At 31.4% G+C, this 14151-nt stretch overlaps 2 protein-coding genes across 2 annotated transcripts; both read right to left on the bottom strand.

Moving 5' to 3' along the window:
• Positions 1 to 1788: 1788 nt before the first annotated feature.
• On the bottom strand, positions 1789 to 2682 carry LOC129305813 (putative glycine-rich cell wall structural protein 1). The gene has a single exon (XM_054945926.1). It carries the CDS (start codon positions 2534 to 2536, stop codon positions 2099 to 2101), a length of 438 nt encoding a protein of 145 aa, XP_054801901.1. The 5' UTR covers positions 2537 to 2682; the 3' UTR covers positions 1789 to 2098.
• A 5613-nt stretch (positions 2683 to 8295) lies between these two features.
• Positions 8296 to 11410, bottom strand: LOC129304597 (PAP-specific phosphatase HAL2-like). Its single transcript, XM_054944308.1, has 3 exons — positions 10804 to 11410; positions 9031 to 9718; positions 8296 to 8814 (listed from the first exon to the last, which is right to left on the bottom strand). Exons 1-3 carry the CDS (start codon positions 11189 to 11191, stop codon positions 8511 to 8513), a joined length of 1380 nt encoding a protein of 459 aa, XP_054800283.1. The 5' UTR covers positions 11192 to 11410; the 3' UTR covers positions 8296 to 8510.
• Positions 11411 to 14151: the final 2741 nt, after the last annotated feature.

The following is a 14151-nucleotide window of genomic DNA, read 5'->3' as shown; positions in this document are numbered from 1 at the left end:
TTTGACTTATCATAACTTAATCCTTATAGTTTTAATTCAATTGAAATTCAATTCTTGAACTTTGACTTAGTACAATTCAATTTTCATAGTTTTAACCATTTTGAATATTAAATCTTATATCTTGAAAATAAAATTTTAAAAATTAAAATTATGTTAACATTTAGGGACTAATTTAAAATTACTAAAATTTTTAATTTGATAAAGATTATTAAGATTTAATCTTTCTAATTTTATTTTTAAAATATAAACACTAATATTTTAAATGATTAAAATTATAAGGATTGAATTTTACTAAATTAAAATTTATGAATTAAATTACAATTATTGAGCCAAAACTTTAAGAAATGAGTTCCAATGAATCAAAATTTAGGATCTAAATAATAATTGAATCAAAATTATAAAAACTAAATAATTAATATTTTATAAAAAAAACCAACTGCATATATATATTTATATATATTCTAATTCAGTGTGCAGAAGAAGGGAAAAAGTTAGATTATGGAAAAACTGTACTAGACAATCACTTCATGTCAAAGCAAATAACGTTTTTATATCCTAAGAAAGAATCAACAAATATTGTAATATCGTTTGGTGCATCATAAGCAAGCTAATCCGCACGTTAAAGCCAAGGGCTCTCATGCCATCTACCAAAATACTAAAAATTTTGGCCTTCCCATCCAACCATAGAACCTAACCTCTCTGCCCCATACGGATCTCCAATCTTCGTTATACCACAAAAGAGTTAGTATAATAAATTATAAGAAGATCAGGTTTAGATATTTTTTAATTAATTTTAACATAATTGAACATATTTGAATGATTTAATTAATTAAATTAATTTTAAATGTAAAAATTATTATAAAAGTGATCTTTTAATTTTATAAAATATTTTTTTAATTCTTTAACTCTAAAATTATTAATTTTAAATGATTATTTTTTTATCAATTATTATTATTTAAAAAAATTAAACTTAACATATCAATATTTAAAAATATTTTATTAATATTTAAAATTTTAATATAAAAACTTATTAGGATAAAAATAATACAGTTAAGATTAAAGGATAAAAAAACACCTTATAAAATTAAAAAATTAAAATAAAACATTAGTTAAATAATTAAATTTATACCTTAGTCAAAATAAATTAATATATTTAAATTTAAATAAATTTAATAAAAAATATATAATTCTTAAATTTATGATGCTTAATTTAAGGGATATGATATAGGAGTTGATTAACAAACGTGTTATTCCAATTTATTTTAATTGCAATGTTACGGGAGTTTTTTTTCGAAGTGAGAATTTAGCTACAGAAATATAAAAGCTGCTCCCAAGTTTGACTCATAGACTAATGGGTTCACAGATTAACTGTAAATAAGCCAGCCAGAGAAGCAAGTACCGGCAAGGGCTGGGATATATTAGGGCAGCTGACGTTTCTGACAAATAATAAATGAAAGTAACAGTAAAATTAAAATTGATAAGGTACCTCAAGCAGCTTATAAGAAAAACAAAGTTTGATTTTCAATAATTGATTATAAAGAAATGGGGGTGTTTGAAATTTTTTAGCAAAACAATCATTTTGTTCATATAATTGATTCTAACTCAGTATCCAAACAGACACTGATATATCTACTGGAACATGACCAGAACGATGAGGAGATTTTATAACAATTCAACATCTTATATATATATATATATATATCGTTTAAGACTCCGTCTGTATATTTATGTATAATCAATTTACTGTTTTGTCTTGCCGTTAGAGAGAGAGAGAGATGCAATAGCAGATTAATAAATAACATAAAGTTACTCCTTTAATATAATTTATCATAGGCACAAATGAGTCCACAAACCCTCTCTGTCACCACACATAAGCTCTCATCTTCCTACATAGATAATCAAAAGCAAAACCCCAAAACAAGCCAACCTATAAATATATATATATATATATATATATATATTATATAAAGAGAGGGAGAGAGAAGGAGAAGGATAGATAAAGTAGCCTAATCGAGTACTGATAAGGCATGTAAGGCATGTAACTTACTACGATATTGCCACATATAAGCGAGCCGGCCTAGCTAGCGAGGCCTATCCTTCAACAAGAAGCGGTGCATTTCTTCTTGCAATCGATGGTGCAGCCGCCGCCGCCGCCGCCGGAGCCGTATCCCTTACCGGAGTGACTGAAGGAGGAGAAGCACTTGGCCGGGCACGTGACCTTCTTCTGGTAACAAGGGCCTTTCTCTTTGCACACTACGCTCGGTCTTATGACGCCACCTTTGGAGTAGCCTCCATTCGGACCTCCATAACCCGCCCCATATCCTCCTCCCACGGTCCCATCCCCGAACCCTTTCCCAAATCCAGGAATAAACCCGGACCCGGGCCCAAAGAACCCGCCCACTCCGCCATAGCTATCCCCTCCTCCTCCTTTGTTGCTGCTCCCCTTGAAGCGATCAGAAGCGGGTCGGGCCGCCAGACCGAAGGAAGATACAAACAAGAGGACCAGAAAGACGAAGGTGGCGATGGTGATTTTCATTTTTGGAGTACCAACGTTGTGATATAGTTTGTGTTATATGAGAAAGTGGAGTGGAGTGCGTGGTGATATTATATATATAATAAATGAATGTGATGGCTAGTGGGGTGATTAAGAAAAGAGTCTGCAAAACATTTATTGGGAGGGTGTGGATGACAGTTGCTAGAGATTTATGATCTTTGAAGTTGGTGGGATGCAATTATGATACTTGCTTTTACCTATCTCTCTCTCTCCATTGGAATATTAATGGGAAAATCGCACTGAAAGACGTGTGAAACTCTAGATTTCCACAGCACCAAGGTCGGTTTATCCTCCTAATATTAGGGGGTAATATGGTCCTTTTGCAATCAAAGATTATTTCATTTAGGTGCCATAAGTGTATAATGGAATATCAGAATTCTAAAATTCTTTGGTGCTATTGTCAGTTTCTAGAAGTCCTTCAGTGTGATTTTCCCAACATTAAAGTACCATTACCAAAAACGGATTGACATGTGAAGCTGGATCATGTGCGACGTAAGGCATGTCATTTATTTTTCCTTGTTGGTTTATGTGGATGATATATAGTTCATGGTTTAGTTTCTGATATACGTAAGTTGTAATAATGGTGTAAAGGTTTTAGTTTTGCTACAGCTCCTCCCATTCTGGTTGTGCTTTGAGTTTTTCCTTGCACATGGCAGATTTCTGTTAAGATTATGGTTTATAGCATTAGCTTTAGTTCGTATGGTCATGTTTTGAGGTGAACTTATGCATGGTTTTGGTGCCACTGACGATAATTTCTTCAGTTTAAATTATTCCGTTATAAGGTTGACATCTCAGAATATGAGTGAGAGAGAGAGAGAGAGAGAGATGAGTGTTTTGGGATTACAGATGGATGATGCAGCACGAGAATCGGCAAAGTGACAAATAATGACACTACTACCTCTGAAAGTAATGGAGGGACACTTGTAAGATGGAAGTCAAATATCCTGATGATGTGCGACATCACCAGCCAGAATGGAGATTATATATAGGGGGGATGATATTTAAATTCCTTTTAAAAAAATTTATCCCAATGTAAATGTTATTAAAAGTTCAATCTTAACTTTGCTTGTGATAACTTCAAATATCATTTTTCGGTTCTCCCAATGTAGGATATTATTTATCTGTCTGTTTGGATTCAGGATTTAATCGATTTTAGGGGCAAAAAAATCGATTAAGCCATAATTTATCCAAACATTCACTTTTTTTCAAAATCAATTTTTCTCAAAAAATTAATTTTTTCCCAACACTCCAAATCTCAGCTTCTCCGCTTTTGCATTTTTTTGTTACAAAGTTATATGAGCAAATTACATAAAAAGTCCAAGAAAAAAATCACAAAAAAAGCACAAAATTTAATAAAACTAAAACAAAATTTTTTCTCTTCTTTTTTTTTCTTAATAAAATTTGAATCTTTAAAAAAATTATTAACATGAGTATCCAAATAGATTGCGTTATAATATAATCAATTATGATTAAAATCTATCACTTAATCAATTATTTTTATAATTTATTATACCAACTGAAATCCAAATGAATATGTTTTGGTAATTAGAAAGTAATACTTATTTAATTTGATGCCCCTGATGTTCTCTTGATTTTGCGTTCCTCCTTTTTCATGTCATGGGACCCTATCAGATATCGACAACCACTACACTATGTAATAGTGCTGCTTTTCAACCTATATCTGCTTAAGTTATTTTTTATCCAAAAAGAAATCTAGATGACTTGATCTCAAAAATTTATTAAGATCAGGGCTTGACTTTAAGCATGAAGAGTTCTCCTAGGGGTATTTAAAAGATCACCCACCTTTAAAGTTTTGACATTAATAACATGACTTAAATCTATGGTCTTGTAGATCATGAATCATATACGTATCAAGTAGATGAACTTTTATTATTTACATCATTCATTGTTTTTTGTTTTTCCAAATATTTACATCTTCCTTGAAAGTTATTAAAATTCCTAATCCTTGCTTTTTAACTTGATCTTTTATTTTAGGGAGATACTTCTAATAAATCTTACTTTTTTGTTTCAAATTATAAGATATTTTTTAAAAAAGATTTGATATATGAAAATATAAGATACTTTGCCAAAAAAAATTACATTAATGATATTTTTTAATACTATTGTTTTCATTATATTCTTTTTCTTTAATATTATTTTATAAATGAAATATTAAATAAATAAAATTTTTGAAAATTTATACTTTTATCTTAAAAATAAAATTATAAAATACATTTAATAAATTTTATTGATATCTGTAGTTTTATCTTAAAATATTTTATAGTTTAGAATAGAATTACATGAATATTTCAAATCTGCATTAATAAGGACGGAGGGAGCAAGGGCTTAAATTTCACGCATCCGTAATTTTTCGATTGTATCTGTACGTGTAATTACATGAATAACTTGTCAACTTTGGTTTACAGGTGGCCCCACAGGGATTGACTAAGTTTTCGCAATCAGTAATTGAGCGACCCATTGTATCTATAACTTACTGCGAACATGTTTTATTGAAATAAAAAAAATTAAAATTTACAATTTTTTTTAAAATTATCAAGTTTTTAAATTTTTTTTAATTTTAAATTTGTTTCTATTAAATTATATATTTTAATAATATAATTTCTCTTATCAATATTTATTGGATAAAAAAATTTATAATAAAAATTTAATAACAGAAAAAAATTATTCTCTCCCTAATTATGTGTAGAGAGAGAGGGGAGCAAAACATGTGGCGATTAGCCACCTTGCACGTGTCATCCTTAACTTTCATAAAAGCACACTCTAGAGAGAAGCAAAGCATAACATGGCAACAATAAATATTATGCCTACTTTTATTAATGATGCAATCAATTCAAAGCTTTCAATTACGTTTGCTTATCTTGCTAATCCCCTTTCATTTGGCGTTCAAATGTTGCGCTAAGAAATGGTGTTGGTGAGTTAAATTTTTTAAAAAATAATAGTTAAGTCTCAAAAAACTAAATTAATAATAATAGTTTGGTCGCTTACCAAATTTTCAGAAAAATGGATTGTAAGTATTGTTTAAATAATTATAAATAAGAAATTTAAATTATAAATGTAATTCTCAATGTATAAATATTGAAATTCATACTTGTAATTGTCTAAATTAATATTTGTATTTTATTTTTTTTAAAAAATTATGGATAATCTAATTATTATTATTAACTCTCTCTTTTGATACTTTGCTGTCATTCTCCCTAATTTGTTTAAAGGATGATCAAGGACAAAGTAGATTTTAGCTCAAAAACATTTTTAAGGCATTCACAAATTACTTAGCTTACTAATAAAATATTTTAAATTAATTTTGGGAAAGATAAACTACCACCAATTAAATTTCACAATATAGATAACCATAGTAAAAAAAAAACGGTGGGAGTGGAAGTATCACTTCATGAATAATAATTCCATAAATATCGGATTAATTGGAGTCATCAAATCTTATCAAGGGGGAATAATATCTCTAAAATATTAAAAAGAAAAAAGAACAACTGTAGTACGGGGTCGGAGTATTACTTAATTGCCACTGTTCTTGTCAAGAATTAATGTTCGGGACACGTTTTCAAACCCAGTTGCATCAAACAACGCATAACCAATTTTGACCCAAATTTTTTTTTTTTTTTAAAAAAGCGATAACCAAACCCTACTTCAGCGTTGAGGTCGGAGGGCATTTATTAATGATGATTGAATTCTGGAGTCTGCAGTTAATAAAAACTTGAGACTGAATATTAATGATATTTTTGTTATTTTTTTAATCCAATAGCACATGCAAAACATATTTTATATATTTTTGTCAGGGGTATTATCATCCAACTAAATATGATTATTTCACTCCATGAAGTAACAAATGTAGCAATGATTCGCTAGCATCCCACTAATCTCTTTAGCCTTTAAAATTATGGTGAGAATGAATTAAGTATTGGGCTTTTAAGCCCAATTACAAAAGGATTAGGCTCGCAAATAATAGTGATAAAATTAATTTAAAATCGCCGGCAGTATTTAGCTGATAGTACTTTATACGGTGAATTGAAACTACTGTTGTTTTTGTTAGGGAATTTAAAACTTTGTCAAATTCTCCATGCTCCGACAATAAAAAAGCAAGATAATTAACTATGTGGATTTCAAAAAGTTGAGTAAAGAAATTTCTTCATTCTTTCATCTTGCATCACAGAATATGCCAATCTTTCAGCAAACGCTTGTTCATTTTTGACTTTACAATGGATTCATGGGATCCACATGCAAACATTTTTCTTCATTTTGAAACATGATTCCAATTTCTTTGGTCAAAAAATAAAAAAAAGAAACATGATTCCAATTTGTGGTTCTACTCCTTCCATTCCTAAATATAAGATGGGTTAACTAAATTAATTAAGTTGGTTATATCTCATTATACTAATGTGTATCACTTCCCTTGAAAAAAGTGAAATTAATTATGGTAATGTGATTAAAAAAAATCAAATGATAGAGATAAGATTGAGATTTTATACTTAGGAGTGGTAGAAATCCTTTAATTAGGCCGGAAGAGACTATTTCCTTTGATAATTGCACTAAAAAAGCTGGTCATTTATCTTCCACCATATCTTTATATATATATATATATATATGGACACACGCATACAACAATTTGTCATTGGAATCATATTGAAGTGTTATCAATCCTAAGTAGATGCATAACTCGGGTGCTTTTATTAATTTCTTCATTGGGTATGTCACCATATTTAAAAAAAAGAAAAAGAAAAAAAAAGGGGGTCCTAACTTGATCTTGAGTTAAACACTTGTTGGCAATAAAATCAACTTTTGACATTAAGAGTTCATCTTACCCATCAAAGAGTGGCACGCAACAAATTTAAATTATTATTTAAACTAAATATAAATAATCTAGATATCATATTTGGGGGAAAAAAACAGCATTGAATTGGTCGAAAACTAAAAGGAGGAAGCATCATTGACAGGACGGGCCCACATCTGAATTATGAATTGCATAGATGACAATGAATATTGAATCCCCTCATCCACCATATATTCATGCAGCCACCTACCCACCCATCAGCCTCCCTCCTTCATGTCCGTCAACTGAAGATTAAGACTTGCAAGGCATCGCCCATTCTATCCCAATGCTGCGTCACACAACACTGCTCAGTCACTCCCATAAATGAAGGTTTTGACTTTTTCTGATCTCTGTTTCTCCTGAGGAAGAAAAATCCCCCTCACCATCTATCTACTCATTTCAAATTCAAATACTTGTCTTTCCCAGAAACCTGATAAGATTGTGCAGATCAAATGTAGGACATTTATTCATGAAAGTTTACTTTATGATTTCTTTGTGAAACCCATCTATTATTTTGCTCGATACAGTTGTCTTACTCACTGTATCCAAATATCCGAACTCAAAATGAATTGGCTCACCGAGTAGGTCTATCTATGATATATCTATATAGACCATGAAATTAGTGCCTTCTCTCTCCCCTGAATGAAAATTTCTGTAATGTTGTAGTGTCGTTTTTATATCAGTATTATTTCAAATCCTAGTTGATCTTTTGAAGCATCTTTCTCTTAATCCTATATTGCAGCAACAGGCTGGGTTTTTGTCTGTCATGAAAAGTCTTGGTAACTTGGTTACTGCTAGGAAATGAAGATATTGGATAGATTTTCAATGGTATACAAGTCCATTAATCCATCTTCATAAAGATGTTCGAAGTTTATGCCATTCAGAACTCAGAAAGAAATGGAATTATAAATTTACAGTAACTTCATTATTATTCATATCATGCCAACCCACAGAAACTGCAGATTCATTCACAAACTGACACCAGCAACAACGCTAACAAGTGAAACCAGGCTGATTTTATCTGATGCTGCAAAAGCTTAAGAAGGAAAAAGGAAAGCTAAAATAATCTTAGTACGTTCTCTGTATGCGTACATTAGACTTATAATAACAGCCTCAAAGGCAAGAGGAACCCCAGCTAGCATCAACAGCATCTATGATCTTTTCATGCAGTGAGGCTCCAGCACAAGCAACTATTCCCCGATCAAGACCTTCTAAAAATGCACCTTTTGAGAAGTCTAGCGGTCGGCCTCTGGCATCTGTCACCACGCCACCTGCCTCTTGGATGATGACAACACCAGCTGCGTGATCCCATATCTTCTCCTTATAGCCAGACCTTGGAAACTTCATGAAAACCTCGGCATCCCCACGAGCTATCGCTGCATATTTCACCATGCTGTACACTCTCAATGGCTGCTTCCTGCATACAAGTGTTTGAATGATTGATGAATGACATCTAGACAGAGATTATCTGCTTCTCTGCTTGCCATGATGCATTTAATACCAAGTTACTATGAATATTCTGAGAGATCACAAGAGCATAGGAAATAAATAAATCATGTGCCCCCATGTCTTCATAGAGCCTATGAAAATCCCACAGTTAAAAAAAAGCCAATTGGGAGGAAAAGAAATGTACCTGAGACCAACACTATGGGCCAGTCCTTCAGTGAAAGAGTGGCTTGAATTTGCCTTCTCAACAGGTTCACAAAAAGTTGCCAACGAAGGATTGTCAATGGAAGAAACTGACACTTGTTTTGCATAATTTGGCCATACAAACTTCTTATTAAACTGGACCAGTGGTTGCATCCAAGCCCCGCCGCTTCCCCTTCTAGCATATAGAACACAACCTTTGTCCCATGTTTCAGATGTTGGAGGAGTCAGCTTGGATATAATCCGATGATAGCGATGAGAATAGGTTAACCATTCCTTTCTCATTGGGTAGTTAGGACACCCAAGAACTCCAAGCATTACTTCTCCATCCTCTATGAGTGCAAGAGCTATGGCATATTGATCTCCACGTACAAACCCCAGTGTGCCGTCAACAGGATCGAGCGCCCAAAATCTTCCAGTAGGACCACCAACCGAGTTGCAGCGGCTGATGATTTCAAGAACCTCAGAAGCACCAAGAGCTGATTTTGGGGCTTCAACTCCAAATTGAGGCGCCTCAGCTAGACATTCATTCACAGTCTTAACCACAGCTTCCAGCAGCCCAGAAGAACTAGTCTTGGAGAGAGTTTCAACATCTTCTTCGGCAAGAATTGAGATATTTTTACTTCCTAAGCACTCTGACAATATCCAGCTGACAACTGCTTGGACACTCCAATCTGAGTACCAGGGATGATGAAAGAGTCCAAAATGATCAATACCTTTAGTATGAAATTATATACAACTAGCTGACAGAAAAAGTCCGATCAATCATGCCGTCATGTTTAAACTGTAAAATAAGAGAAACAAAGCACACAGGATAAATTTCATCATAGCAAGCAAGTATGGTCTTTGGTGTGACCAGGAGATCTATGGCCTTGCTTTTATGCAGCAAAGCGAGAATTCTTGGCAGACATGCAAGAGTTATTTTGTATTAAGCATCCTGTTTTGTCCTGTGAATTTTTTTGCTATACTCCTTTGCCTTTTTTGACAATATAGATGAAGCAGTTAGCTTTTCTTGGACTTCTTCACACATAAAGGACAATTACAACACAAGGTTCTAAAATAGGCGACATGTTATCATGATAAGAACTGCTTTATAGATATCTCAGAAAAATAATAAGGAAGGTGTAACATTTATCAATCGCCTTACTCAAGATACCCCAGGAAAAGAGTTTGAAGTCAGCTGGTTTCACCAATAATTTTCCCCCCTCTATTGGAACTTGAACTCTCTAAAACCCAGGAAACCTCCACATATAATTCAGTTTCCGAGCCAATAATTTTGACTTTGACTTCAAAACAGTTTAGAAGACAGAAGATTAACTCTTTAATTCATTTGATTATTAGTCCCTAAGTAGCAGACAAGGTTTTCATTTTTCTCTTTTACTTCTGACCACAAATAAACAATTTATATCCCATTATAAACAGGCTCAGTATGAATGCAATTTTGGAACTTCTTTCTTCTATCCAAAAACTGATTATAAAACTTTCGGAATATCAAGTAACACGTGTTTGGCTTAGTATGCACACAAGTCACTAAAGGTCCCTGCTCTTGCATGCTACAGAAACCCCGTCTACACCAAACTTCTCGTAACCTAACATAATACTACAATACACAAATCCAAATAACTCAAAGCACCAAAACGGGTTGAATTGAACCCATTAGCTTATCACAGAACATCTTTTGAGGTAACTCAGAAATTACTGTGCCATCAAGGATCAGAAACGACACTTCAAAGCAATTCTCCGAGTTAGAAACATATACCTGCAATAGTGACTGGAGAATTGTCGTCCTTGGAATGGACCTGACTGTCACTCTTGGACTTAACAATCAAATTTTCCTGCACTTTCGAGCAGAGGGAGCAAGCCATCTGAACCGCTCTGACCGCAACATCCAATTCCTTAGAATATTCCTCTGCTTCGGACACAAAACCCAGGTTTTTGCTGCCCTCCTCCATCACGGAAGAAGAAGAACAAGTCTGGTCGAATTTCGATACAAACCCAATGTGCCTCGACAAGTTATGAGGAAATTTATAATGGAAGGAGAAGGAGGAGCTCGATGCTTCTACGTGAGTGAAGCCGCAGTTTCTTCTTCCTTTTCCCACGATGGTACGTCGGATTATTGTTCCTGAGCTTGAACAATATAAAGACATGACAATTATTGAACGATTTCTGGCTTTCTTTCTATGGATAGTTGTTTTGTGAGTGACGTTGAGAAGAGGAAAGCAAAACTGACTCTGAATGACCAAATTAACAATCCACAGAGTGGTTATTTATGGGACAAATTTCCCAAATAACAGCTCCAATTGATTGATTGACGGTCCAACCGTCCAACTAGCTCCCGGGGATCAAACTAATTAAACTTCACTTTTTCTCACTAATACCGAACCTAATTTCAAGTTTAGGGGGACGGTTTAATTAATCCAGATTCGTCCAAATCTACGGCAAGACCTGCAAGGCTGCAAATTTTGAAACTTTGGATATTGTGATCTGTGGTCCGTGGATTGGGGAATTTGAGATTAATTGAATTTATCTTTTCACTCCTTCTTTTTCTTTTTCTTTTTTTCAATTTCAATTAAGAATTATCACAGAAATTTAATTCTAAATGAGTCTAAACATATTCTGGAATTTCAGTTCAACAATCCAGAAAAGAAAAGTCAAAAAAGTTGAAAAAATTAAAATATCATTTACTTATTATGTAAAATTATTAATTATTAATTTTCTTACATCATTTATTAATTTATATATGAGTTACAAATTATATAAGTTGATATGTTAATAATTATATAAAACTTGATATCAGTTGTTTAATCATAAACAGCCACATCAATTGTTTAATTGTTAACTTTACTTATTAATTTACCAACATTAGTATAAATTGTTGACATTATGTTTTGTGATTTACTAACATCAATTGTAAATTAACAAGTTTTATAATTTACAAATGATGTTAATAAATTAATAAGTAAAATTTATAAATTAATAATTAATGTTATTAATTGTCAGGCAAACGGATATAATTTATAAGTGATATCGGTAAATTAATAAGTGTAGTACGAAAATTAACAACCTGTAATTTTATATAATAAATGAAAAATATTTTGATCTTTTCACCATCAAAATTCTTTTAACTTTTCTCTCAAGAACTGAATTAAAATTTTAAAATTTTATTAAATTAACTTAAAATTAAGTATTTATATTGGTCCTTAACTAAAATCCTCTCCCTTTTTTTAATAATACGAGGAGCGCGTCATACCTATGATAAAAATTATCTCTTTTCACTCTAATCATCACTACATTTTGAAATTATTGTTCGTTGCACAGATACAAAAAGAAAATATTGTTAATTCAAGCTTCTCGTGTGTGTGTGTGTCCAGCAAAATATATATATATATATATGCCCATATATGTATGCAACTAAGTATATATAGACATGCAAGATTCCTATCAATGTAACTATGTAACTGTACAATTTATTCATATATTATAAAATTCATATTCATAAATCATAAATAATTTTTTTTCCAGAATTTTATTTTTAACCTAACCCTTTTACATATATATATATATATATATATATGTATAATACATACATTCACACACGCATACAACAGGTTAACATTGAGCTTGAAGTCAGGATAAAAAAAGCAAGTGATGTAGCAACTAGAATAATTGACAATTGACAACCATAAATAATTTTTTTTGAAAAACGACAACCATAAATAATTTTGACTAGCCTCATACTTTGTACGAAATAATAGAGAAACAGTCAAATCACTATGAATCATCATCTGACACATTTTAAAAGCATATTTGCGCATCATTTGGCCTTAGTAATTTAATTATAAAAAAGAAGAAGGAGGAGAAGAAGATAGGTCACTGTTTACAGAAATGGCAGTCAAGTTGCGTATATTCAAATACTCAAATGAAGAATTCAAGATGGCCATATATACATATATATTCAAATCGAGGTACGCAAAAGTGCGTTTTATCCCTTTTTTTTATTATTTGGGTTTTTTTCATGAACTATTAAGGTTAATTATAATTTCTCATGACATTAAACATGTGCGTATTGGGCTTATCCATTTTGAAGATATATAATTAATCTTTTTGTTTAAAAATATAAAATATTTTTTAAAAAGTTAGATATTTAAAAATATAAGAATTTTTAATTTTTTGAGATGTAATCATTATTTTTTTAAAAAAAATGCCGATAATAATGAATGACTTTATATTTATTATAGGATGTTTAATGAAGATAAATATGAAAAGATATAATTAATTTAAAAATAAATAACTATTTTATTGAAGGATATGATTCAATTTAAAAAATCTTATATTTTTAACAGAGAAAGTATCTAATTAGATCATACTCAAATATTGTTATGCTTATTAATTAAAATAACCCTTTTAAAGATATTAATTAATTAGAACCTGATATCTAATGTCTAAGTGGGTATAAACCCTTATTAAGATTGATGTCTCTTGGAATTTCTTCAAGATTTTTTTTTTTTAACCTAAGTCAACAATCCAATTCCTTGCTTGATATTATAAAAATTTAATATAATTCTCCTTAATATATATGGCATGTTAACAATACAATAGGACATAATCTTGAATAAGATTCGAATCTTTATTGGAAGTGATATACAGCTTATCTTAAATAAGATTACACGCATATGAACAAAAAAAAATCTTAAATAATAATTTGGAAAGCGGGGGACAAGGCCCAATCCGACACGTAAGTTCATGTATGTGGCGCCTGACATCACTTTCAGATTTTGGGCTCCAATCACAATTCAGTGATCCTTTCAATCCGCATCCCCAAGTTCACTCTTTTCATAACTATTTGTCTGCTTTTTAAACCAACATAATTAAAAAAATAATCAAATTAACATCTTCTAAATTTTGTTCACCAATAAGATTGGAGATATATTGTGTATCATTCATTTTAACTATTTCATTCCAACTTTTTTACTTGTCGGCAGATATCAACATGGTAACAAGAGTAAGTTACAAGACAAGCAATTAATAAATCAAACATTCACTCTTTTAATTTAACACACACAAAAAATTATCAGACATATGCGATTAAATAAGTAGTTTTGTAAAC

The sequence above is a fragment of the Prosopis cineraria genome, unplaced genomic scaffold, assembly GCF_029017545.1.
Source record: "Prosopis cineraria cultivar Desert tree isolate PC_DT_omini unplaced genomic scaffold, ASM2901754v1 PC3, whole genome shotgun sequence".
Classification (NCBI taxonomy): domain Eukaryota; kingdom Viridiplantae; phylum Streptophyta; class Magnoliopsida; order Fabales; family Fabaceae; genus Prosopis; species Prosopis cineraria.
Note: the sequence above shows the minus strand (reverse complement) of the source record. Positions and strands in the feature narration are given on the sequence as shown.

Bases quoted from the DNA above. Each gene is read 5' to 3' on its own strand.
- LOC129305813 (XM_054945926.1), bottom strand. From the start codon at position 2,536: ATGAAAATCACCATCGCCACCTTCGTCTTTCTGGTCCTCTTGTTTGTA.
- LOC129304597 (XM_054944308.1), bottom strand. From the start codon at position 11,191: ATGTCTTTATATTGTTCAAGCTCAGGAACAATAATCCGACGTACCATC. The intron at 9,719-10,803 runs GTATATGTTTCT...CCTGGTACTCAG, and splicing joins TTCTCCAGTCACTATTGCAG to ATTGGAGTGTCCAAGCAGTT. The intron at 8,815-9,030 runs GTACATTTCTTT...ACTTGTATGCAG, and splicing joins GCCCATAGTGTTGGTCTCAG to GAAGCAGCCATTGAGAGTGT.